The 25,543-nt window shown below is 42.4% G+C and overlaps 1 protein-coding gene across 1 annotated transcript; it reads left to right on the top strand.

Moving 5' to 3' along the window:
- Positions 1 to 1,738: 1,738 nt before the first annotated feature.
- Positions 1,739 to 7,137, top strand: LOC100543508 (ankyrin repeat domain-containing protein 9-like). The gene has a single exon (XM_085218862.1). It carries the CDS (start codon positions 1,896 to 1,898, stop codon positions 2,784 to 2,786), a length of 891 nt encoding a protein of 296 aa, XP_085074988.1. The 5' UTR covers positions 1,739 to 1,895; the 3' UTR covers positions 2,787 to 7,137.
- Positions 7,138 to 25,543: the final 18,406 nt, after the last annotated feature.

Genomic DNA, 25,543 nt, shown 5'->3' with positions numbered 1-25,543 from the left:
TCTTCTTGTACTGGGGGCCCCAGGCCTGGACACAATACTCCAGATGGGGCCTCACAAGGGCAGAGCAGGCAGGGACAATAATCTCCCTCTCTCTGCTGTGCTGCCACATTGGCCTTCTGGGTTGCAAAAGCACACTGCTGGCTCATGTCCAGCTTTTCATCCATCAGGACTCCCAAGTTCTCGGCAGGGCTGCTCTCAATGAGTTCTCCCAATCTACACTTATATATAGGATTGCCCTAACCCAAGTGCAACACTTTGCACTTGGCGTTATTGAACCTCACTGGGTTCTCTTGAACCCCTTTTCAGGCCTGTCCAGTTAATTGGGACTTCCTTGAGCTTTTTGTTACCCTTTGAATCTGCCCTTGATCATACACATGGTTTATTGCAACCATGGATACAAGATGGATAATAATATGCTCAAATAACTATTAGGCAGTATTTCCAAGAATAACTGCAATAACAATAGACTAAAACTGTACATACATTCATTTATTCTAACTACATGAAAACTCACCATAAAACGAAATGTTTAGGGCATGGAATTGAACATCCAGGACTTTGGAAGATGGGAGGATATGTTAGATGTAGACCCAGATTAGTGATGGTTTTCTCCTTGAATGACCCCAGGCATCATTTGGAGGTGTTCAGACTTTATGCTTGAATACTCTGTTTAGTTTGAATATACTGAATCTACTGTTGTCTCCTTGCTAAATGGAAAAAGAAAAAAAAACTCCATTTGTTGTATTTTTCCTGTTTTCATAACATGATGGTGAGATACCATCTTACTGCAATTTGTTGATTTATAAAATGCATGGAGTTCCTCTTATTTAGGAGGTGTTCATTTCTTTTCTATGAATATAATTTTGATCAGGTCATTTTGCCTCATCCTATAGGTAGCAGCCCTTAAGGCTGTGCGCCTTGGTCATCTTACCAGGGCATTTCACAGGTCAGATTGCTTAAGTCCATTTTCCCCTATTACAGCTCACTCTCACCCCACTACTGGAACATTACATCTGAGAGCTTACATCAAAGCTCTCCATCTGCAATTGTGGTTTGGCCATTAAATTTGTTTATGTACCTGCTGTGCAAAACAGAGGCACTTCAGATATTTCCTTGCTAAACAAAGGCAGGCATTTAAATCGAGCAATATGCTTTATGACTCCAGGCATAGTTACTCCACATCCTGATTGACTCTTTTCTCTGCAGAGATTAATGTTGGGATCTTAAATATCACTAATGCCTTACAGACAATCCATTAACATCAGCGTCTCCTAATTGGCCAGCCATACCATTATTTATAAAATAGGGTGCCCCTCCTAATAGTACAGCTACCATTCCCTTGATTTCATGAGTGTATCATCCTCTATATTACCAGCCATGGAGCATTTTATGTTGCAACATATATTTTTACTGTTTAACAAGCTGTGTGTGAGAGCAACGTGCAAAAAATAGATGAAAATTACTATCACACTTACTGCGATGTAGGAGCTGATCTGGTTAGACATGAAATGCAGACAGAAAACTACCTCACCTCTCAAGCTAATTTTAGTCTCTCCCTGCCTTCTCTGTAGCTGCGTGTGTATAAAATCACTTGCAGTCTGACAGCGTTCCAGTAACCCACACTATGCAGGGAGCAGGATGTACTTACTAACCAGCTGCTTGCATGGCATGGGTTAACTGAGCCTGTGGGATTGTGCTTACCTAAACAAAACCACTGCAGTGAGGGGAAAAAACAATGAATGGGTGGAGATGATCAGCCCATGCATTCAAGCTAGTGCAGTCCAGGCAGCAATGACAGCCTGAAGGTTGCAGCAGCATCGGGATCTGCATTCCAAGTGCACAGATCGTACAGTCTGGAGAGATTTTACGTGGAGCTGCTCTTTATTTGCTGAGCCATGGCCAGCAACCAGGCCAGCATGCAGGATGATCAGAGCAGGCACTGCAAGTTCTTATCCTATATGTTCTACCAGGCTGTGAGAGATCACAAGCCTGTGTGGATGCTGGAAGACATGAGAACTATGGAGTATTTTTACTGGGAGGAGAATGCCAGCCTAAGAACATACTCACCTTCAGAAGCCCTTCTCTACGCAGTGGTGCATAACCACCTGCCTTATGCTCAATATCTGCTGTCTCATTTTCCAGAGGAGGCTCTCAAGGTACCCGGAGAACACTTCTGCTATTGCCCATCCTCTGCTCCTCACTTGGCCATGGCGGTCACATATGACAGGAGAGATATCTTGGGGCTGATCATCAAAATTGCGCACAAGCTCCCCAGCTTGAACTCGTACATCAACAGGACTGGCTGCTTTCATCTGGAAGATGGGAAGACACCCCTGCACCTCGCTTGTGAACTGCTGAGGTCAGAGACAGTCCTCATCCTCCTCGGCAATGGAGCTTCTCCCAGGATAGAGGACAGTAAAGGGCTTACCCCACTGGACGTCATCCTGGAACAGATGTGGGACTCCAAAGTCAACATGGCAACAAAGAAGCTCTGCCTTGACTACCTCTTGCTCTTCATGCCCAACCCACAATTTAAGATGCGGAAAGTTCTACGGGATCATCCGGAACACTGGACAGCTTTGCTGGGGGAAGAGAAATTCAACAGCCTGGTGGGCAACACACCTGCTTCTTTATATCTGCAAGCTATGCAAACTATTCTCCAGACTCTGCCTCCATCCCACTTCCCCAAAAGCATCCAGGAACTACCTATACCTCAGGCACTAAAGCCCTTACCATCCTATGGCAAAAAGCAATCAACAAAAAATGTGGTAAATGTTTTTCCTTGACTTTATTCGCTGGGTCTTGGATTTTTAAAGGCAACTTAGGGGACATGGGCACCCACCAATCTGTGTATTTTATTGTGATTTTAATACTTGTCCTACTAGGCTATGCTGGGAAATCCAGTATTTTGTGACAAGATTTTAAATGTAGAGTTCTGTTTTGTTTTGTTTTTTTTCTAATTGATTGCAGGCACGGCACTTTTAAAGGCAAAAGCCTTCCTTGTTTTCTATTTTGTTGTGCATGTGAAGAGTTAACTGTAGCTGAGACTGCCTTATGTTTGGGTTTTTTTAGCTGTCAGCTGGTATCAATGAATTTGAATTCCCAACATAACTGTATCCCGTGTAATGCACCTGAGTAAAAAGAAATAACTTGCACAGTAGGATTTTCAAAGGGTGTAACTATGGATATGTGTTCTACCAGAGCCAGGAAAAATACTACCATGTATGAATAGGATTGAAACATAAGGTTTCCTTTCTAACAATGATCCAGCATCATCTAGTAATAACCAAAAAAGTCTGTGGCTGATCCTACAGAGACGTAGAAGCAGTTTTACAGAGTATATTTTAATGAGTTACTTAGCACTGGGTCATAGTGTGGAGTGTGCGTATTTAGATAAGACCACCAAGTTTTATTCCTATGTGGGACGGACAGAAGAAATAATGGAAAGCATCCTATCTCACTCAGGAGTGAAGAGGTTGAAGGCAACTCCAGCCCAAATGCCTCCTTATAGATGTGTAATGGGGAGGGTAATATTTTTCTTGCCTTCCAGTGAAAAACTGAAAATAAGTGCAGGGCCACTGGCAGCCTCATCCTTCATGAGTGACATTATCATTGACTTCTGTTTTAGGTTTGAATGTGTCTCCAAAAGAGATGTAGCTCATTAACTTTATTTACCAGTGGGTCTCAGAACGATCTCTGTTTGCTAGTCACCCTAAGCTAGGGTATGATATTCATGCATTAGAAGTTGTCACTTGTCAGAGTGTTTTTGCCATTCAAGTCCAGACAGAAGGCCTGCTCTTGGGAAAGAAGTTTCTATTGAATTCCCTGGGAACTGAAGGCAGGTTGTGTTTGCAGCTTTCCAAGAGTAGTCTCTCTGCAGGGCTGAGGATGCCCTGTCCAGGCAGAGTCCTGTCTGTTCCAGGTGCTGGTCTTGCTCTCCAGGCCATGCTCGGCATCAGCAGAGCAGTGGCAGAATCCAAACTCCTTCATGGGGAAAATCTCTTATTTTGGACCAAACATCCTTCTCTCTTTATAAGTGCAACCCTCTGCTCTAATGAAGCAGTGTAAACACATTTCCCCAGATCTGTTCTGAACAGCAGTGAATAAATTGCTGATCTCTTTAAATAAATTTGGTGCAAAATGCCATGTGACACAAGCCCCATTTTGAAAGGCTCTGGCTATGAAAGGATGTGCAACAGACCTGTGCATTCAAATCTTGCTGCGTGGAGAAGATTCCTGCACACATTATCTGCTTGTGCCAGGACTGCTGTACCAGAGCTACACCCTTCTGTATCAGCTCACATGGTTTCCCTCTGTTCAGAGCACCACCAGTGTGTGTCAGGCTACTGATGATGCTGCAGGACAAGGGGGAGATTTCTTGCAAGGCTGGACAAGAGCTATCTGGGAGATACTTTCAGAGACACTGGGACATTCCTCCCAGACATCCCTCCCGGGTGCTGGGAAGCAGTGCTGTGCCAGTGCCTGCTGTGCTGTGCTAGGTGACGATGCAGACTTGCTGGTGAGACAAAGAAAATGCCAGCCCAGCCCTAAGAGTAGTGAGCGGGACAAAAAAGGGTTAACTCATCCCTTGCAGTCCCACCTCCCCCATGGTGTCCTCCCAGCCCTGCCTGCTCTCTTCATCTGAGTCTATTCTGCCTTCTGCAAGGGGGAGGGCACAAATGGTGTCAGAGAAATTCAGGGTAAATCTTGGACAGTGATTTTGCTGAGAGGCCGCATCACGCACTAGCAAGTGGAGGCTGTCACAGCTTCACAAAGCAAAGCAGAACCAAGGGCAGATTTGCATAATAAACAGTGGCTGAGCTACTTCTGCCCTGGCAGCCCCCAGGAAGGCAGTGCTGGGGCAGAAGACAAAGCAGGCACTCGCTGCCTGAGGCTGCTGAGAGCAACTATGAAGTGCTCAGCACCCCAGAGGAGTGGGATTGGGGCTGTCCCCAATAGCAATGCAATACCTCATCTCAGTGGGCGAGAGGCCGTGTAGGCTGGAGATTGATATTATTAGAATAGTAATTAGGCCCTGGGAGCAGAGTTGCCAGCAAAGGAGAGAAAGTAAATCATCAATCACTAGCTTGATTCCATGAGAACTGTGTTGCTAAGAATTTCAGAAAAGACAGGAAGGAGGGGAAGATTGTTCATCTTACAAATCAAATGATGCAGGTGGGGATTCTTGGCATTACTGACACTGGCACTTTCTAATAAGGCAGAGGTCTGTGCCCAGAGAGCAAGACCAATCAAATGGGAACAAGAGCATCTAAAATGGTGCAAGGATTATTTGTTGAATGTAATAGCCAGGGATCATCACAAAGGTCATAGTTCAGGCATTTAGGCTCTCTATTGGCTTTGTAGCACACAGAATGCTTTGTATGCACGCATGAGGTTACCCTCTATCCATTAGCCAAGCCAGAGGATATCTGTGTCTGTTATCACAGCCTAGAAGACTGCTGGCTGTTGTTGGACAGCACATAAAAGCTCAGATGTTCTCAGACTACCAACAGGCAGCTGCTCACACAGGAAAGATCACACCAGAGCCCTGTCACTTTTGTTTTCCTGACCATTTTAACAAGAGCTCAAGCACTCACTGAGCCTCAGTCAGTCACCTACCTTCTGACCTTGATGTACAGTTCCACTGGGCAAGAGTTTAGGGCCATTAGTGTTCTGGTGCTTCTGCTACAGAATGACTTTTTCCATCACCTGTAGTGCCAAGAGTGCAGAGTGGGATGTCCTTCTGTGGGAGGATTTATCTTGTAGGACCTCCCTCTTAGTTGGATATCCCATTCATCTTCCTACCTATACAGTGTCATTACATCAGATACAGCCAAATCTACCTCAGTCCTGTCTGCATTAATTTTATTCTTTCCGAGCCAGGTTATTAGCAAAAGTAAATCCTATATCTTTTCCACTATTCCTGCAACCGATGGTCAGTAGTCCTTAAAAATCCCTATGTTTGCACGACAGATATGTCAGTGACTTTATTAATCAAAAAAGGTGCTTGGTGCTACATAGTGATGTTTACATTTTGCATATAAACATACTGAGTAAGAGTGGCTAAGATTTTTATTTCAGAACTTGGAGAAAAGAGAGAGAAAAGGAAAAGGGTACAGTCTGTTCATCTTTGGGTTACAGGCTGGCTCTGCAGGTTACATTTTTAAATTTCAGTCTTGAAGAGTAGCACTGTAAAGATCTGATGTGTATATGTGTTTTCCTGCCGTATCAATGGGTATCATTTCAGTGAGCTCCGTGGGTCTTTGGGGGTGTGTGTGTGTGTGTGTGTGTGTACATGCGCACACGTGTGTCTGTGTCTGCCCTCTTCTGGTAAAACTCACAACTGACACACAATACTTAAGACTTACCATGTACACAACGGTGACCAATGCCTTAAGAAAGCAGCCTTCTAACGAAATAAGTTTACGTCCTAAGCATCGTGCTGCTAACAGGTAAGGATATTTCTTCTCTGGCAAAGAGGCAGCAGCTGTGCTTTTGAAACAGGTGTTTTATCCCTAAGCACCAAGCACGAGGGCTTCTGCATGCCAACAGTCATCCAGCGAAGAATTTGTGACAGTGGACGCATTTTATTGAATTGCTTTTTAAAATAAAATATATGAAACGTGTATCTCCATCTTTTCTTTGGGCTGACAGCAGAATTCGGCCACCTATGACTTCTTAATCCTATGCTTCTGTCTGTTTCTGCAGCACCATTAGCAGGGAGGACAGGCCAGAATCTGACCTCAGTTGCATCTCTTTACACCCGAAGTAACACTTTTTAAGTCAATTGCACCACTGCTGATGTTTGCCGGTATAAAAGAAAACAGAATCTCTGCACCCATTCTTCAAGTCTCCATTAACTCTGACTTCAGCTTACAAATAAAAGTAATACTTAATCCCCAAAAACATTTTTTACATTTTTCATACTTTGAATGTATACAGATATAGACATTCTCTAACACTGATGGGCACTTTCCTATTCCTTGTTCCCTTGGCTTTTTTTGGCTTTAGCGTGACAGGGACTGATGCTGTTGTTTACTGATTACGACTGAATGTTCCATGCCCAAGTACAAATGAATGTTCATTATATGATACAACTTTCTTACAAAGCCATACTTTTGTAATTTTGGTTTCTCTTTTTTAGGGAAAAAAATCTTTCGTGTAATTGTATATACATTACTCACTGCATGACTAAAGAGAAACAGACTGCAATGTGTGCTGGGAATAATATATATATATATATATACATATACCCCAATATAATAGCTGTGAAAATTATTAAATTTGATTGTATTACTGTAATAAACTTGCAGTATAAACTTGATGTGTCTTTTATTAGACAGTTGATCAAAAGTACCATGAGCTGCTTTTGCTTTGTTTCGTTTTGGTGTTCGATGACTCCAGTGTGACTGCTGAGCCACAACCTCCAAAAATGTGATCAGAAGAACATAATATTTTCCAGGCTTGCAATATCTAGCCATGCTGACAGAGGATAGCCCAAGTGATGAAGTGAACCTACATTCTACAGATCTGCTGCAACGTGGAGCTGAATCAGAAGAGACTCATTAGGAGCAAGTAGTAATTGCTCTTAGAGATTTTTATCCTTTAGGCTTGAGCTCAGCTCACAGCAGCTTAAGATAAAGCTGTTTATAGGATTACAGCAGTGCTGGCAAGCTCCTTCCCTTCCTAGAGTTTCTAACTCTGCAAGGAAAGAGGTCCCAGTGAGGCTTCCAGTGCCAACTCCAATTTGTCCTGTAGGAGCAGGTCACTGCTGAGGGTCCACAGGCAGATGTACACCTTGCACTCTGTGCCACCTTCCTCTGGGTAATAACCTGCTGACATCTGTGCAGAACCACAGTCCAGCCAAGCTCCTCTGCTGCCTTGCCAAAATAAGCTACCCAAAATATTGCAGATGAAATCCTAACAGGGCATGCACTCTTCCACCAGCCATCAGCACCCATAGATCTCCTCCACATGTACATGGTTTAACCACAGGAGTTAGTACGTCAGCCTGCTCTTGCATAGTATTCATGCAGAGAAGGGAATTGTTTCACTTTAAGACCAAAACTATATTATTCTATTCATAGTGGGAGATTTAACTACTCCACGCTCAAGAATGCAGTCCCCAGAGATGCAGGCTTTCTGGCTTATTGGTTTCAGCCTTCCCTGTCTTTGAGAATGGGAAGCTGATTCAACTTCTCTTGTCCCCTGGCAGCTCTGCTCAGGCTGACCACCAGAACAGTAGTGAGTGGCTCTTCAGCTGATGGAGAGCTGGGCTGACAGATCCAGCCAGATCAGAGCCAGACTCATCTAGCTATCAGTCTTTTTACAGCTGCAGTTAGTTGTAGCCCACACAGCAGCAAGCAGTAAGACAGGTATTTAAAGAGAAATATAAAGCGTATGTTCCCTTGTGCTGGGGAAGCATTTTAAGAATCACACGATGCAGTGACAAAAGTCCTGCCCACACCTCAGATAACCTTCCTGGGTGAGTTACCCCACGCAGAGAAGTGTGATGCATCCTACAAGCCAGCAGCTGTCTGGCCTTCTGGAAAGACACATTGCATTTTGTTGCACCACCGCACTCAGAGAATGATAGGGACAACTGCATGCAGCCTGCAAGGGATTCAGCTCCCTAGGCACCCACAGTTGTCTCTAGCACTTGGGAAGCTGCACAGAAAAGAAGCCAAGTTTCTCTTGGGGTGACTCCAAGAGGCCGCTTGTATTGTAAAATCAATGGTAACATTCCAGACTATGTTCCAGTTCCAGCCCTCATAAAGTGTGTTCATCTTCTGCTCTAGAGAAGTTTATTGCTAGTAGGAAACCTGTCGCTGAATCCCTTGAATACACACAGAGAGAAGGACATACATTGGCTATGCCCACCCACGTGATCAGATGGGCAGATTCTCACACAAAGCTGTAAGAAGGTGGCATGATTATCCTGGAGTTGTCAGACTGACAAAAGAAAATTTACGAGGAATAAAAGAGAAAAAAGGAGTGGAAGAGGCAGTACAGCAAGATTCCTTCTGGGAAGCATCTCCTACAGTGAAACAGAAATAGGGGAATAGTGAGGAGAATCCCAAACTTCAATACAGGCTACAAAAAGGAAAAAGAAAAAAAAAAAAAAAAAAGCACAGAAGCCACCCACCTGACACTTTTTTCCTAGAGCTGGGTTTCTGGTCACAGAGCGTCAGGTATCAGTCTCAAACCTGAGCCAATACAACGTCCTTTCCATCCACATTCTGCCAGTATAGAGGTCAGATGGTCTGTGTCTCATATGGAGAGATGTTTTAATGAAGACACTGTTAGATCTTGCTGCTCTTGCTTACCTGCTCCTTACCCCTTCTCCTGACTGAGCAAGATGTGTCATAATGCCGTCACACCAGGGCAGAGAGAGGGGTAGGGCCACGAGAGGGGTAGGGGCTGTGGTAATGGGAAGGAGCAACCAGGTAGGTGGTATACCTCCTTTCCACAGTTGCTTCTAACTTAAGTTTTTGAAGATGTTCTTTGGTGCAAAGTTAGCAGATTTGGTAATATGGTAACGGTAAAGTCTTCTGAAATAGAAGAGGTTGACAAGCACTAGAAGAGGAAATAAGCACTAGAGCTGACTGTTTCTATTCCACCAAAAATGCCAATATTGGTTCAATGCTGATTTGAAATATAAGTTCAAAATATCAGAATTGGCATGAGCTATGTTTTACAGAGAAGAAAACTGATCCAGATCTATCAAAATACTTCTTAAATAATAGAATCATTTTGGTGTTTTAATATTTTCCTTTCTGTTCACTTCTTTCTCCAGCTTTGGTCACATACTAAACAGTACAAATTCCAACACTTATTTCTACAGGACCCCACTGCTGGCTCTTCTCCATGCAGACCACTAAGTCCCACACTCTGCTGTAACCAGCTTTTACCCCATGAAAGAATTCCTGTGATCCTGTGACAGCTTCATTACTTATCAACACAACCTAGCCAAAAGCTTTTTGAAAATCCACACACATTACGTTCACTGTATCTCTTTTTTATACCGTACCCACTTAGAAACAATTCAATTTTTATGAAAGAATATTCTGCAGTAAAATCCGTTCTGACAGAGTGAGAATTAAAAAGCATTATGCATGAGATTTTTACGATTTCTGCAAAGTCGTGCTTCCAGAGGTATCTCCCCAAGAGTAGAAGTGCCACTCTGGGTACAATGGAGCTAATGGACCAGATGAATACCTCACCATGGTATTACACCCGGCTCGCTGGTCTTTCCACTGAAGATTTGAAGATTTTAGGTTTAAAAAACACAGCAATACATACAAAGACCTGGAACCCTTATTCTAGATTGGTCTATCTCTGCTATTGGGACTAACAAAAGTTGGACAACCTTTCCTACTTCATATCAAAACTGTCTGGATGAAGAACACTACCATGTTTTGTTTACATTATACTCAACATAATTTAGACCCCTTTGTGAAAGAAGTACTTATAGGTTCTCGATCGATGTCCTTACAATGCTCCCTCTGGAGAAACTGCTGTCATGGTAAGATTGAAGGGAAAATCTAGATAAAATTTTAGAAAATCTCCTGATTTTGAGGCTTTCACTGAAGCAGAAAATGAGCAACTATGGGACAAAAATTACTGTTCCACTGCCTGGAAAGTGTTAGGTGGTGACACTATAACAGATCTTTTTCTGAGTTTACAGGTCTTAGATGATGTTTTCTGCTGTGATGCATATATTTTCAGATACTAAACTTCCCACCAGTATAGACAATTGCTTAATCAAATATTTTTTCTAGGATTCCTCATGTTGGTAGAACTGAGCTTCAGTCAATGATAGCTATTGGCTTTGGCTTATTTCTGTACCAGTAGGCATGGCACAGCTACCCTGCGTGGTGACAGACAGGGATAAAATTATATTCCACGCATAAACTGAGATTTAAGGAAAGGAAAAAAGAAGTGATAGGAAAAGCTCTCCTTAAATTAAATTTCTATTTAAAGACGTGTTCCTCAGCACTCAGAAATCCAGATGAACTCTGATGAACTTCAAGGCAAGGTAAGTATCACAAACTGGGGTCAAGGAGGACAAAGAGACCTTCCTAGTAATTACCCAGCTGTCTTTTCACAGTTTCCAAATTCTGTAGTAGATTTGTGCTTTGTGTTCTTTGGAATACACGAACTAGTTTTTAGATTTAGAAGGTCGCTCCGACCATGGCATGAGCATCCATTGCCCCATTATCCCTAAATGGGCATAAAAACCTCTTTCCCTGCTCGTTGGGTGCCAAAGCTGCAGCACAGTTAGTAACATCACCCCCGCCCTTACATCTGTGCAAATGCTACTGATGATTGCGACTATTTATTTATTTATTCATTCATTCATTCATTTGCTGACTGCACGCCAAGCAAAATCAAAGCAGGGCAAAGGGACGGCGCAAGATGGCGTCGGAGCGGCCACAAGATGGCGTCGCGAGCCTGTCGGCGGGGGCGCGCGGCCGCGGCCGCTGGCGGTGCTGAGGGGGCGCGCGGCCGTGTTGGCACGCGCCGCAGCCGTTATGACTCGCGGCCCCGCCCGGCCCTCAGCGGCTCACTGATGGAGATGGCGGAGGAAATGCAAATAAGCAAACCCCAAAGTTACAGAGTTAGTAATTTTTCCATGCTTGCTCTATACGTCTATACTATGCTTGCTCAGGGGAGGGGTCTTCACGTGGGAAGGGGTCTTACTGACCTATAGGTGTGATTTTTGGTATTATAATGAAGGTAGTTTAGCTAAGGATGCATGAACACAGGTTGCCCAGTGAGGCTGTGGATGTCCCCACCCTGGAGGCATTCCAGGCCAGGCTGGATGGGGCTGTGAGCAATCTGGTCTAGAGGGAGCTGTGCCTGCCTATAGCAGGGGGTTGGAACTACATCATCTTAAAGGTCCCTTCTAACACAAACCATTCTACAATTCTATGATTCTATGATTCTGTGACCTTGAGTTTTCTTGCCAAGTTGGCAACATCATCATTGAACATCCTCATTGATGTTCGAAAGGCCTGCTGCCTCTGGGATATCTCAGGTTAAAGGATACTAAGTGTTTATTCTTCTCATACCTGATACAATGTTAGCTCAGCTTTTAGAATTTGCCTTCAATAGTAGAGCTACAGCTGGAGTCACCATCTCCTAGGATCACAGAGTAGCTTGGGTTGGAAGGGACCTCAGAGTCCACCCAGTCCCAACTTCAGTTCAGGCTGCCCAGGGCCCATCCAGCCTGGCCTTGGGCACCTCCACGGATGGGGCACCCACAGCTCTGGCCAGCAGTGCCAGAACCTCACCAACCTCTGAGAAAAGCAATTTCCCCTAACATCTAATAAAAATCTACCCTCTTTTAGCTTAAAATTGTTCCCCTCTGTCCTATCAGTATCAGACCATGTAGAAAGTTGGTCTCCCTCCTGTTTATAAGCTCCCCTCAAGTACTGGAAGGCTGCAGCATGGTCTCCCTAGAGTTTTCTCTTCTCCGTGCTAAATAAGCCCAGTTCTCTCAGCATATCTCCACAGGAGAGGTACTCCAGCCCTCTGAACATCGTGGCCTTCTCTGGACCTGCTCCAACAGCTTCATATCCTTCCTGCACTGGGGACCCCAGGCCAGGACACAGTACTCCAGCTGGAGCCTTATGAGGGCAGAGTAGAGGGGAACAATCACCCTGCTGCCACCCCTCTTCGGATGCAGCCCAAATATGATATGATTGGCTTTCTGGGCTGCAAGAACACACTACTGGCTTATGTCCAGCTTTTTGTCCATAAGGACCTCTAAATCCTTCTCAGGAGAGCTGCTCTCAATGAGTTCTTCTCTTAGTCTATGAACATATCTGCGATTGCTCTTACTTGGGTGCAGTACTTTGCAGTTGGCCTTGTTGAACTTCATTTCTCCCTCTCTGAACAGGAAGCTGGTGGGACAGGACATGAAGGAAAACATTTCCATTCTGGTGGAAACTGTAGGACAGGAAGACTGCTTGTGTGCCTGCATAACTGTCACAGAAAGAAACAGTACTGCTGATACCCATCAGGAACAAGGAAAGGTATTGCCAAAGATGTATTTATTTGTGTTTCTGGCTCATTTGATTAAATCTCAAATGGTTCCCTAGGCAGTGGCAGCAAGCCTTACTGCTTGATAGCTAACAAAAATCAGTATAGCTTTCTGGAGCTATAGCCCTCTAATCTGAGGGTCTAACCCTTTATATTTACTTCTGTCTGCCTCCAACCTAATCAGCAGACTTTCCAAACCAATAAGTTAAAAAACAGCTTTATATGCAAAGCCTAGAATAAAACATCTGTATGCATCTCGGAAGTCTTCACAACCTCCTGTTTTATTAGTATCTCTAAAATAACTTTTCTTTCCTGACTAATTCAGCCAGAAGCACTCAGCTAATCCTCATAGGACTGTTATGTGTATTTCCAATTAAGCAATTTATAAGCACTGGCTGCAAAGAGCTTTTTGTTCTTAAGAAAATTATTTCTTCATTAAGAACAAAACAAGTCTTTTTTTTCCCCTGCTTTATCCGAAAGCCCTTGTGCCCCCTTCACATATGGTTTAAGTACTGAGCTATGTAGGAGGAGATTAATCATCTTGTATCCCAACAAGCAGGCAAGACATGGCAGCTGGGTCAGCCTCACAGGGAATAGGCTTTTCTGTGTTTGTTTTCGGAGAGAAATCAAGCAGACAGACACTCACTTTCAAGCTACTGCCTTTGCCAGAGGCAACCCACACAATCATGAACCCTTCTGGAGTCTGAGTCATGTAGAACTGCCATAGATAAAATGAAGACAGGCAAGAGGGAAAAAAAATCTCATTCACATCCAGCTAATGAGTAGAATTTCCAAATTGCCTCCTGTTTTACAGGCTGTGTACCTTAATTAGATGAATCACAGAGGATAGAAAACACAGGCCAAGGAGCTCATAAGAGTCCACTTCATTCTTTTACACTAGCAGCATTATCTGCCTCCCCATGAGGAAAGCATGTCCCTCCATTTTCTCAGACAACAAAGTCTTCTGGCAAGAGGCATGAGCTAGTGTGGAAAATAAGAGCAGAAATGATGTACGATTGACTTGAGCTATCTGCATGTGCACTTTATTCCTTTTCCTCTCCCAAAATCTAACCATTAACATCAGTTTCTGTAAAGACACTTATCAGCCTGCCTCTGGTTGAGGTCAGGTCCATGACAAAACAACACGAGAGTCACTGAGCAGCAACACAGAGAACTAAGCTCAAAGATGGCCACCTGCATGTATTAGGAATTGACCCACAAGAAATCTCTCTGATGTGATAACAGGAAGACAATATGAGCCTTGGACACTCCTGGGACCCTTGAGAAGAAAGTCCATGTTAGTGTAATAGATAATTTGTATTCCCTTCATTTTTCTGTAGGACAGATTAGAATGAGGCAGGCTAACAGTCCATGAATGCTTGAGATTGATACCTGGTATCAGTTTGCAATACACAGACATGGAATAACAAATAAAACATAATTGGTGCGGTTAGTAAACAGATAACCTGTAGAAGTAGATAAGAAACCAACACATTGTGTCAGGTAAAACTATATCCAGCAGCACTGTATGTTTCTCCCAGAACTGGGGAGATAGTAGTGGTGGTTCAACTGTGATTCAGTGAAGAGAAAGGGTTTTTTACAATGAATTTAAAACTTAGTGATTTCATTCTCAGTCTCCATATATCATGATATGCTCACTAACACCAATTACTGTATCTGTTTACTGAGTAGATTTTTTTTCTAGCAGCACAACAAAGAAATGTGTGTTTGTAGTTCTCACAGCAAGTCCAGTGGTACAGAGTATTTTGGTTATTCTGGGTTTATGATGTCTGTTGCTTTCTTAGAGGTTTTGACAAGAGACTTTAAGAAAGATAGGGTAAGTACGTCACTGCACATGGCTCCTGGAACAGAGAAAACTCCATTGGCAAATGGAGAGCCACTGATCTGTAGGGTGAAAAAAATTAAAAATAAAAAAATGGAGACATTTCTGCCATGGCAGCTTGAAAAAAAGGAAAAGGATAGAGTGAAAAGATAATCATAGTTGGTGCTCAGAGTCAGTAATGTTGTGAGAATGAAATGCAAAGTAAATGACAGAAATAAATAGGGAAGTTGATAAAGGGACTATGGGATGCAGAGTTGTAGAAATAATGCCATAGTTGGAAATCAAGGATGAGGAGAGAAAAGTAATTGTCAATGATATGAACATAATGCAGGGATGGGGTTGATCTAGAAACTGTGCTTTGTGTTGACTGCAGTGTCAGAGAGGTCAGAAAGGGGACAATAATGTTAGGCAGGAGATAAAGTGAAAGTGGGAAAGAGTATGATCAGCCCTGAGTCTTAGAAACATTGCAAAAGGAGAATCGTTGGTGTTTAGATGTTTAGTGCAAAGACAATATAGACAACAATCAGAACTGCCTAGTTATTTACCTGAAGGAAAGGGGACATGGCAGAATCCTAGCTGTAACAAAATAAAGGGAATAAATAAGAGGGCACAGTCAGGGAGAAAGACCAGGATTTAATTTTGTTTGGTGTTCAGTCAGCAAGAGATGCGAGGGTGGTAATATTGCCAAAGAAAAGTTAAGTTGAAGGAAATAGATTAGGAGCAGTGAGTCAGCTATGTGAGTTCATGGTTGCACAACTGATAATTGAGGCTGCAGAAGAGTGAGAATTGTCTGAAGTTCCAAGGGGGCATTTCTTTCTGGGCTTTACAGCTCAGAGTCCCGTAGAACATACAAAGTTCAACAACACTTCGTCATCAGAGACCTGCATGAGGAGAAGGGAGCTGCAGTGGCCAGGGGCTGACAGAATGTTCTTGGGACAGGGACACAGACTTGAGAGAAAATCCTTCTTGAATTTAAATTAATCATCGGAGACATCACCTCTCAGGGGGATCTTCTGTGAGTACAGGTTTAGGATTTGTGCATCAGCTGCTGTAAAGCCTTCTGGAGCCAATCTATGAATTACCTACCTGGGTGATATATAACAAAACACTAACTATGGAGGCAGTAGTCATATTTCTGTCTATAATTGAACTGATCAGAATTTTTTTTTTTTTTTTTTAAAGCTTATCTTTGCTTTCCTACAGTACTACTACAAATTCCATATGGTATCCAAATACATTTTTCTCCTCTTATTCAAGCTTTTGTGGAAGGGGAACCACAATCTGATTCTCACGTACCTGCCTTAGTATCTGAGGTAGCAAACATGCTCCTCTGTTTCTCTGGAAACTAGCTTTACATGCACTGTTTCATCTACCCCTTAATTCTTCCACTGGGGCACTAAATCTGGACTAAGCTGAAATACTAGGACAATAATTCTTAATCCACTGTGGAACATTAACTGAGTGTTAAGACAGCTATTTGCTGTATATTATGAATGTAGCTCCATTTCATTTCCTCTCTGGAGATGCTGATTCACTGATGGAGTGATGTTCTTCCAGGCAGGAAAGGATTAAATAGAGACAACAGACTCAAAAGTAATAAATAAAGCTGTAGAAGCAAAATTGCCTGATATTGTATTAGTTTAGAAGTGCTATGTAAACATGTCATCAGAGCTGTGCTGTGATGCACACATGGAAGGGAGCAGAGTTAAGGTTGTGTCCTTAATTTTGTACTAGGGTAGTCCATGAGGTTACGGAGTTCACAGCTGGGTATCTTACACTGCAGCCTAGCACTGGGAAGGAGGTAGGCATCTGTTTAACTACAGCAGCACTGTCTTATTTTTGTTCTTTCTTAACTGTATTACAGTAAAAACGTTCTTGAAAGGAATACAAGTGCTACAACCCCTGCATCCCAAATGCAAAACTGAGGTGCTGGAGAAGAATGTGGTCCTTTCCTGTCCTTTCCATCAACAGAACATGCAGAAGAAAGCAAATATGTTTCCTGGTCCCAGCTTCTGAATGCAGTACAAGGTCGCACAATCTTCTTACTAGTGTGCTAGTGCAGAAGGGTTACGTGGCTGAAACTCAAACTCAGTGCTTCTCTAATGCACACAAAACAGGCTAGAATCACATGCAGCCTTTCAGTGAATCGTCATATCACCCTGTTTGGAGGCACCATCTTCTAAACTAGACAATTTATTCCTCTTCCCTCTCAGTTTTGTGAATATCTGATCCAGAAAGCAGCTATGCTGATACATACATACTGTCCTTCTGGCTGCCATGAGCACTGCTGGTGGTAACTTACCAAGCACCCTTGCTCAGGCCTGGGACAGGCAGTGCACTGGGAACACTGAGCACAGGCAGAAGGAAAGGGCTCGCAGGACTCTTCTTCTGTTTCTTTGGGGGTATGGCCAAGTGGCACACGTTTCAGCACATTTTTGAGTGTACTAATCTACTAATCCAGGGCCAAAAACTGATCCACATGAATTGTGAAAATTAGGCAGTTTCAAGGTGCAGAAGAACATTTGAGCTTGCTTGTTCCTTACAAGTAGCCATGTTCCTGCAGTGTTAACAAAGCAGCATGCTTGCCTCTTTTCTCCTGAGAAAACAAATATAGAAAGCTGTGACTGCTAGCAAGTTATGAGCGGGTTTGAGTTTGAGTCTTCTGTACGTGCAGAACTCCCCCAAAATCCTCTGCTTGTGTGTCTGGGATCTACAGTCTATTTCACCTAACTCAAACTATCAGCATGCTAAATAAGACTGGAAAGAGGAGCTAGTCTTTATTCCTGTGCAAAATCAGTGAGGCAGAATACTGAGTTTGATTTTCATAGTATGTTGTGCAGCTGTAAGAGAGAGATCAAGCCTCCAAGGCAGGCTATGGAAGTGACCTGCCCTCTGTGGCAGGTGAGCGTGTTCTCCCAGGCCTGGAGCACACACCTCTATGTCTAGCTCTTTTCTTCTGCTGTGTGTGCTGGTACCTCCCAGCATAGCTGCCCTTGCTGCACACTTTGGGGAGCCAGTGTCTCACAGCAGGGTCATAGTTGACATTCTTAGCACATTCTTTTCATTTCTTCCCCCTGGCGTAGCAATTAATATTCCACACACTGCTGCCTCATTTCTGGTCAGGCTATTCTTTACAATCTATTTTTAAGGTTTCCCCCAAACTTGCCTAGTAAGAGCTTTTGTATAATTGCTCATTGGGATTTGCATTTCAGCACAGCATTAGGTCTTAGATCTAGCTGCAGTCTTGCCTCACCTCAGCTAATTTAAAGCGAATGATCCAATGGCAGGAATACACGTTTGAATTCTCAGAACGTTATCATTCTCAATCGATTTATTTTATTGCATTCTATTTCCACTTTTAGTAATTCTGTGGTTTCTGCAGTAGGTCTTCAGAGCTCTCCTCCTAATTGAAGGGGGTATAGTATCTGTCAGAAGAATTTTTGGTGTATTTTCTAAGTACTTCTCATGTTTTCCAGGTTTTGTAGGTCTGACTTATTTGTGACTAGTGGTGCCAGCTAAGTGGTTCTCATTTTCTTTCCTCCTTTGTTATCTGCTTTAAATTTTCTTCTGTGATTGATAAGTTTGTGTATCTTCCTCTTAATAGACTCACAAGCCATCAGTTCCACCTATGTCATTGGATTTAGTTAGAAATGATGACAGTCTGAACCATAGTTGCTTTCCAAAAGCAAGCTTTAAAGTTTCTCTCTGTACTTGAATCTTGAATTCCCTGGTTTAAATTCATTTCTGGATGGCCTGACTAAAGTCTTTTCTTCACTCCTGCCCCTGGGTAAATAATTCTCTCTTTTTTCTTTCTTTCTTTCTTTCTTTTTTTTTTTTTCTTTTTTTCCTTTTCTGTGAGGATTATCTATTTGTAAAGATGTTCCTTGATGCTCTGTCTGCTCTTCCCTCAGGTCATTTTAGAAGGCTTCTTTTTCTAACTATTGCTCACATTATGATGTTTGCACGCAATTGACATCTAAAACATGTGCTGTCACTCTTACCTATGGAGTCTTAACTAGTCCAGGCTAGTCTGTTCTTTTTACTCTTTCCCCACTTGCTTCCTTGCTCCAAACGTTTTTTATTTGAATCTGGCAGGTACTGTTCCTCAAGTTCAAGCTCTTGTGATCCTGTCTGCCCGTCTGCCAGCATCCATAACCTTTTCCTTATAAATTGTTCTTAGCATTTTGCCAAGATATCATAATATGAACAAAATGGGAAAAAGTGCAGATGCTAATCACATTTATTGAATCATCTGGGTAGTGATCCTCAGCTTCATCTCCTCCCGTAATGTGCTTGATATGCTATCTTTATGGTCTCTTCCTATGAGAATAAAAATGACCTTTGGATTATTTTGCTACAATTTTAAGAACCCCTATGGTATATAGGTGATCTTACTGCCTTACTTGGGAAGTTTAATGACCTGAGTACCACTGGCCTTTCTCTCTGATGATAAGTGGAAGGAGAAGTAAGCTGCAGTCTCATCATCTCCTTGGGTGATCATAGTCATTTTTTTCTGTAGTTATGAGCCCATTTGAATCTCTCTCCACTAGTAAATAAAGCAAAATAACTTGGCAAGGCACAGCTAAAGCCATGTGGCTACCAAAGCAAGGTGGCTGTGACTGTGTCCAGGCTGTCTACAGGGAATGATCTGTAGCTTGTGTCAGCATCTCAGATAAGGAAGAACATCATCTGACACAGGCCTGACCTATGCTAGTTAACAGTATGTAGAGGCCCCCTGTTTCAGGCCTGTGTCCAGACCAAGACATTATGTCCTTTGGTAAGGTGTATATCGTGCTACATTTGTTCATTTTTCTCTGATATGTCTGTTGGAGATGAGAAAGAAGTTCAATGCCTTTTGTGTGCATCATTCTATGGGACTGAAGGTAAAGGGACTACTGCTGCAGTGAGATGTGATTAGGCTCTGTGCTGCTGTGAGAGAAGGCAGACCTTGCAGAGGTATCCAAATTGTTTTATAACTGTCTGTCAGCGATTGCTTTCTCTGTAGCTGAAGTTAGCCAGACTTTGGAAAATTTCATCTGAAATTAGCAATTCAGCACACAGGAAAATTAGAGTCAGGCAAATATCTTGACTTTTAAGATGTTTACAAATAAGATGGTACTTTCATTTGGAAGTTGTACTTCTTGCGGGCTTTGTAAGAACAAACATCTCCAGTATGAAGTAAGCTACTTTTGTTGTATCCAGGAACACATGAACTGGGCAAGTCATATGCTCTGACTAATTTTAATTTGGACATCCTCAGCAGGATCTAGTTAGAATCTGGCAGCTAAATTCCTGGCTGGTGACATATGCAGCAAACCTTCTCCAGTCCTCCAGCATCTCAGTGCCAGCTCATCTGCCGGACTGCGTGCAGCTCCATCCACCCACAGCTGGCAGCTTCTGCTAAGCAGGGCAGAGCACTGCTGTGTGGGGAGTGGGGAGCAGGGTCAGCAAACAGGTAAAGCAGACAAAGAGGGCAAAAACTGGAGTCTGTTCTAGGGCTTGACATTAGAGGAAGGAAAGAACTGTAGGACGGGAGAAAAAGCAGGGAGGAAGCAGTACCAGAATTATACAACCCTATGTCTGTATTCCATTATAGAAGCAGTCAGGCTTTCCTGACAAATATCTGTATTATCTGGTGATTAAGTATGTATCCTGTATCACTCAAGTTTGCTCATTGGGTTTCTCCCTTATGTGATTGATCCATAAGGATGATAACAGACATCTACAGCTACCAGTTACTTATTAGCACACAGTACAGAGGTTTGTACTGGGGACCTAAAAGGTTTCAGTTCCATTTGGAGGTCACTAGGGTTGCATATAATATCATTTATTTTCTATTAACGTGGGAAGTAACTTAATTTCAATGAAATGCTAGGTACGTAAATTAAACCTGGCCAGAAATACAAATTTCTGTCCAGCTGAAAATGTTAACAATTTCCATTTGCCTTGAGACAAAAGAAAAAAACTTGCTGTATTTTTGTGGAAGTGTGATAGAACAAAGTGCCCTTCTCTTACTTTTTCTCTGTCATCTGTCATAATTTGTGAGCTATGTGTCATCAAAGGGTTAACAGTTATAAAGAAAATGAGGTGAGTAAAGCTTACATGGAAGGGTGACTCTGATCTTATAGATAGCGTGAGCCAGAGCTTAATCCAAGATTAACATGCTGTACAAATTAATTAAAAGAAACAACTGTAAGGAAGCTAGTTCTGCTCTTCAGCAGGTCATTTAACATACATTTAATGCAACTGCCAGTGCAATTCCTATCATGGAAACAAATCTCATTAAAAAATACATCACCTCTTCACACACATGTAAAGCAAGTAAAGAGTGTGCTTCTACCAGGTGAATTTGATGTAACTCACATGCAGAGCAGAGATCGTGTGCGTTTCAGTATGCAGTCACTGTTGCTTTAATCTAAGTTTATACTTTCACTTGGAGAAATGTCCTTAACTAATGAGGAAGAATGGACTGCTGTAAACCTTTTGATACGCAGTAGAGCAGCACGATTCTCATGTTTTACAGGTGGAAGACCTGACTAACTGAGGTAGCTTAGAAGTTACGTGCCCCATATTGATGGCAGACAATTTCAAGGGAAAATCTGAAGTAACAATAGCTTCAAACTCATATTCCTCCCCCAGCTTTTTTTTTTTTTTGCTTACAGACTCTTGTAACCAGTGGTTGTATGTTCTTAGGCTGATAATCTCCTTGAGTCTTACTACTGAGTAGAAGTTCAGATAAAAGGAATCTCTGAAAGCAAATACTTTTTGAAACTGTAAAAATATAAAATGAAAAAAAACTATATTGTGTTTATAAATCAGGACATCATCATATTATTATTCTCTTGGAGCAGTTTATGGAGCAGTAAAGGCAGAATTCTGTATAGAGATGAAAGTCAATATCTATCTCCATCCCTGCACCAACATTAGAAGGAAATATTGCTAGACATTGCAAACTAGGAGGGAAAGGACGAATATTAACTAGAGTCTTTTTCCATATTATAGTCTCATGTAACAGAACAAACGACTATATAGTCCATCTTTGTATTCTGATAGAATTCTTACAAAGCAATAAAAAGGCAGACATTCCTAAACATTTGGGAGGATGTCTTTAGAGTCAGTGTTCTTCCTTTGCAAGGTGAGAAACTATAATAAAACACATTTGAATAAAAAGCAAGGATAGGAAGAATACCAATGTTTTCATCTATATTTTAAAATGCACACATAGGGAGCAGCATAAGGTCAGCAAACCTTTTCTTATTTATGATCCACGAGGCAGTGTCTACGTGTCCATTCATTTCGCACAGATTTTCCAGGGCTGACTTGAAACTTGATGGTCTTAGTGAACTTCATTCAGGCCCATGTCCTGAATTGGAATAAGATAGGAAGGGGCTGTTCAGCATATTACATTTTGTTCAGTGTCTGGTACAGCCAGGAGGTGGCACTGGAAGTCTAGTTTACTGCCTCTGAAGCTCAGGTTCTAGGTATTTTCCAGTCTTCGTGCTGTGAAAAGATGGTGTGTTGCTGCTGCACTTCTCCCATCTACACCACTTAGTGGCAACTGGTTGCACACCACTCAGATTTGCAAGGCAACTAAAAGGATCCCAGCAAGCTTGCAGAGCTCTTTAGGAAATGTTGCCTCATTTATTATTAGTACTAGTAGCATTAGTAGCAGTATTCTGACTGCTGACTCAACTCTGCTGTTCAGGTTTGAGCATACATATTCTTTGTGTGCACACCCTTCCAAAAGCTGGTATTTGCTTTTGCCCACAACAGCAAGTGAATGAAAATGTACAGTTAGAGCAATTGCTTGACAAGTAGCAGTATATTCCCTCTCCTTTCTTATCTTCCTTATTCCTTAGCACTCATAATTGGAGATTTAGTAACTATTTTGTGTTCACGTATCTGGTGAAGTGATTGTGGACAAATAGTGTTTGTTTATCCTCACCAGGAGGAACTGAATGGGAATTCCTACTGAGTGTCTTTATAGTAATCCAGTGTCATAATGAATAATTCTGTAAGTTACTCACACGAAAAGCAGAGAAAAACCATGAGTGAATGCAGCACAAATGGAAGAAGTGAGAGGAACAAGGAGAGAATAGCAAACCCAGTTGCTATCAGCTAGAGTACTTTCTGCATCAGCTCAAGTTTACAGTCGATGTCTTCTAAAATAAACAGCTTTGGGTTGGGTCAGCACACGAAGGGAGATTGTTGGGGAAAAAGCAGATGTTGCACAGAAGTATGGCAAATAATTTGGTAGTCTAAACTGTATCTGCATGGGGAATGACTATTAAATAAGCAAAAGACTTCAGCAAGATCTTTTTTTCTAAGAGCTACTAGCTGCTAAGTAACAACAGCAACAACAAAAGCATATGTACAGAAATAAGTCCCAAACCTCTATGTGTTAGGTTTATCAGGCTGCTGCAACCCCAGGGTAGGTATTGCTGCCTCTACAAAACAAGGCATATACTGTCCTTTGCCTCTCAAGCAGATTTTTCTATGTCCTCTTACTGTGGCAGCTGTAAATGGGAAGATGGAAGAAGGGCAAGGGAAGAATATAGTAAGCTTTGTCTTAGTGTTTGATCACCTTTAAGAAAAGGCAGGAATATTGTCAATCTTGATGTTCTGAAGGACCTGAAAAACTGATAGATGACTGGAAATAGAAGCAGCTCACCCAGTTAAACAAGACTGCAAGAGGAACAGACGATGCAGAGGTTTTTTCATACAACCAAATACAAAGGCAAGAGAAGCACGCCTCAGGAAGGCAGGCAGTGAGAAGAGGTGAGAGGATTCTATTCACAGGAAGTACTGAAGCTACTATATTCTTAACTTTGATTTATTGGCCACCCAGAGAGGCTGTGGAGCCTCCTTCTCAGGAGACACTCGAGACCCTCCTGGAAACCTACTATAGGGAACCTGCTTTAGCAGAGGGTTGGGCTATATGATCTCCAGAGGTCCCTTACAACCCCTACAGCTTTGTGATTCGGATTCTTCGATTTCAAAGCAGCAATGTATGGTAGAACCTGGTTCTAAATGGATGTAGTTACCTAAGTGGAAACACAGATAGAAGGAGATGTGGTATCTTCTCTGCAGTCCTGCATCTCGGGATAGTTATTCCTAGGACTGGTCAGAGGAGGGAGAGAAGCTGCGTTCCTTCCAATCTTTCTGCTAACAGTTCCACTGTTTTTAAAAATTCTAAGGTAAGACTAACAATAAGCTGGGAAGAAATCATAAAAGTATCACTGATATTTCCCTCAAACTTCTTAAGTTTCAGCCCACTACAGATTGCACATATATCCTGAATGCTAATGCAGGCTGTGCACCCAAGACAGATAACGACTCCACTCTGGACAGAAGTGCATGGGTGAGAGAAGAAGTCACCTGCCATGTCCCTTCTTATCTCTGACTGCTCTGCTAATACCAGTTGCAGAGATGGCATTTGAAAGGCCAGCCTGTGCACACAGACACAAACTCAAAATGAGGGCAAGTAGAACAAGCAGCCAGACAGACTGCAGAGATTCTTGTAACTTCCCATCACTCCTGACAAGACTGGAGTTAAACTGGTATCTATCACCAAAGGGCTCCATACCTTATGGTCCCTTCTCTGATCTTTGGAAACACATCTGTGCGTGGTACTATAAGTCTTTTCACATCAGACTGAGGACTGCAGCTGCCAGGTGGTCTTGCATTGCTCTAAGCATCTGGGTCCAAACATCTCATCGTAGACAATGACATTTGGATTGGAAATGCTATTTTGACTCCTCTTTTTTTCAGTTACCACAGCCTCGAGGATGATGGTTATAATAGCTGGAATATTTCAAAACTGCACCAAGCTCTGTGCTGACAAAACAGCAATTTGTATGTGCTCGGTACTTCTGGCTAATCTCAGCACAGAGTTCACATGCTGAATGAATCTTTTCTTTCATCATTCATTGTACCGACTTGAGGTCATGCTCCACTGATACTTGCAAACAGCACCCGTCTCTGTCAGTCACAGCCATGCACAAAAAGACCTTGAAAGGAATTAACTATATCTAATAGACATACTCAGCTCACACAGCCCCTCAGATGGACATGAGAGCATTAGGGTCTCATTAGGCAGGAGGAGGGAATAGGGGTAAGCCTACAAAAATAGGAATACTAGTGTTTGAAATGGTATCAACATATGTCATGACACAGATATTTAATTTGAGGCTTTTTCTGAGAGATCTGCAAAACCCAGTAGTTATGGCAAAGCTAACTTACTTTGTTTTGTATGGTGACAGTTAAAAAAGATGAAGTGACAGTTTGCAGTCCTGCTAACCAAGCACAGTACTGTGGATCACTTCAAGAGAGAAAAGTGGTGACTGGATTTAGTTCAAAGCTGTAAGAAAATTGAGATCAGACCAATAACACAAATAATAAAAGTGCTTTGCTTCTTGTTGAAAAATGAACATGGCAGCAATAAAGGTGCTAATCACAAGGAGTCACATTGTTGATGAGCAAGGTCACATGAATGTGATCAAGAATGTGAGAATTAAGGTCATCTGTGCAACTGATAGCAAATCAGAAATCCATCCTTTCTTCTTCTTTCTCCTTTCTTTCTTTTCTTTTTCATTCCAGAAGCTTCAGGAGACTTCTTCACTGGTATAAGACTAATTATTTTGGGATTGGGAG

This window comes from Meleagris gallopavo, chromosome 2 (assembly GCF_905368555.1).
Source record: "Meleagris gallopavo chromosome 2, MGAL_WU_HG_1.1, whole genome shotgun sequence".
NCBI lineage: Eukaryota > Metazoa > Chordata > Aves > Galliformes > Phasianidae > Meleagris > Meleagris gallopavo.
Note: the sequence above shows the minus strand (reverse complement) of the source record. Positions and strands in the feature narration are given on the sequence as shown.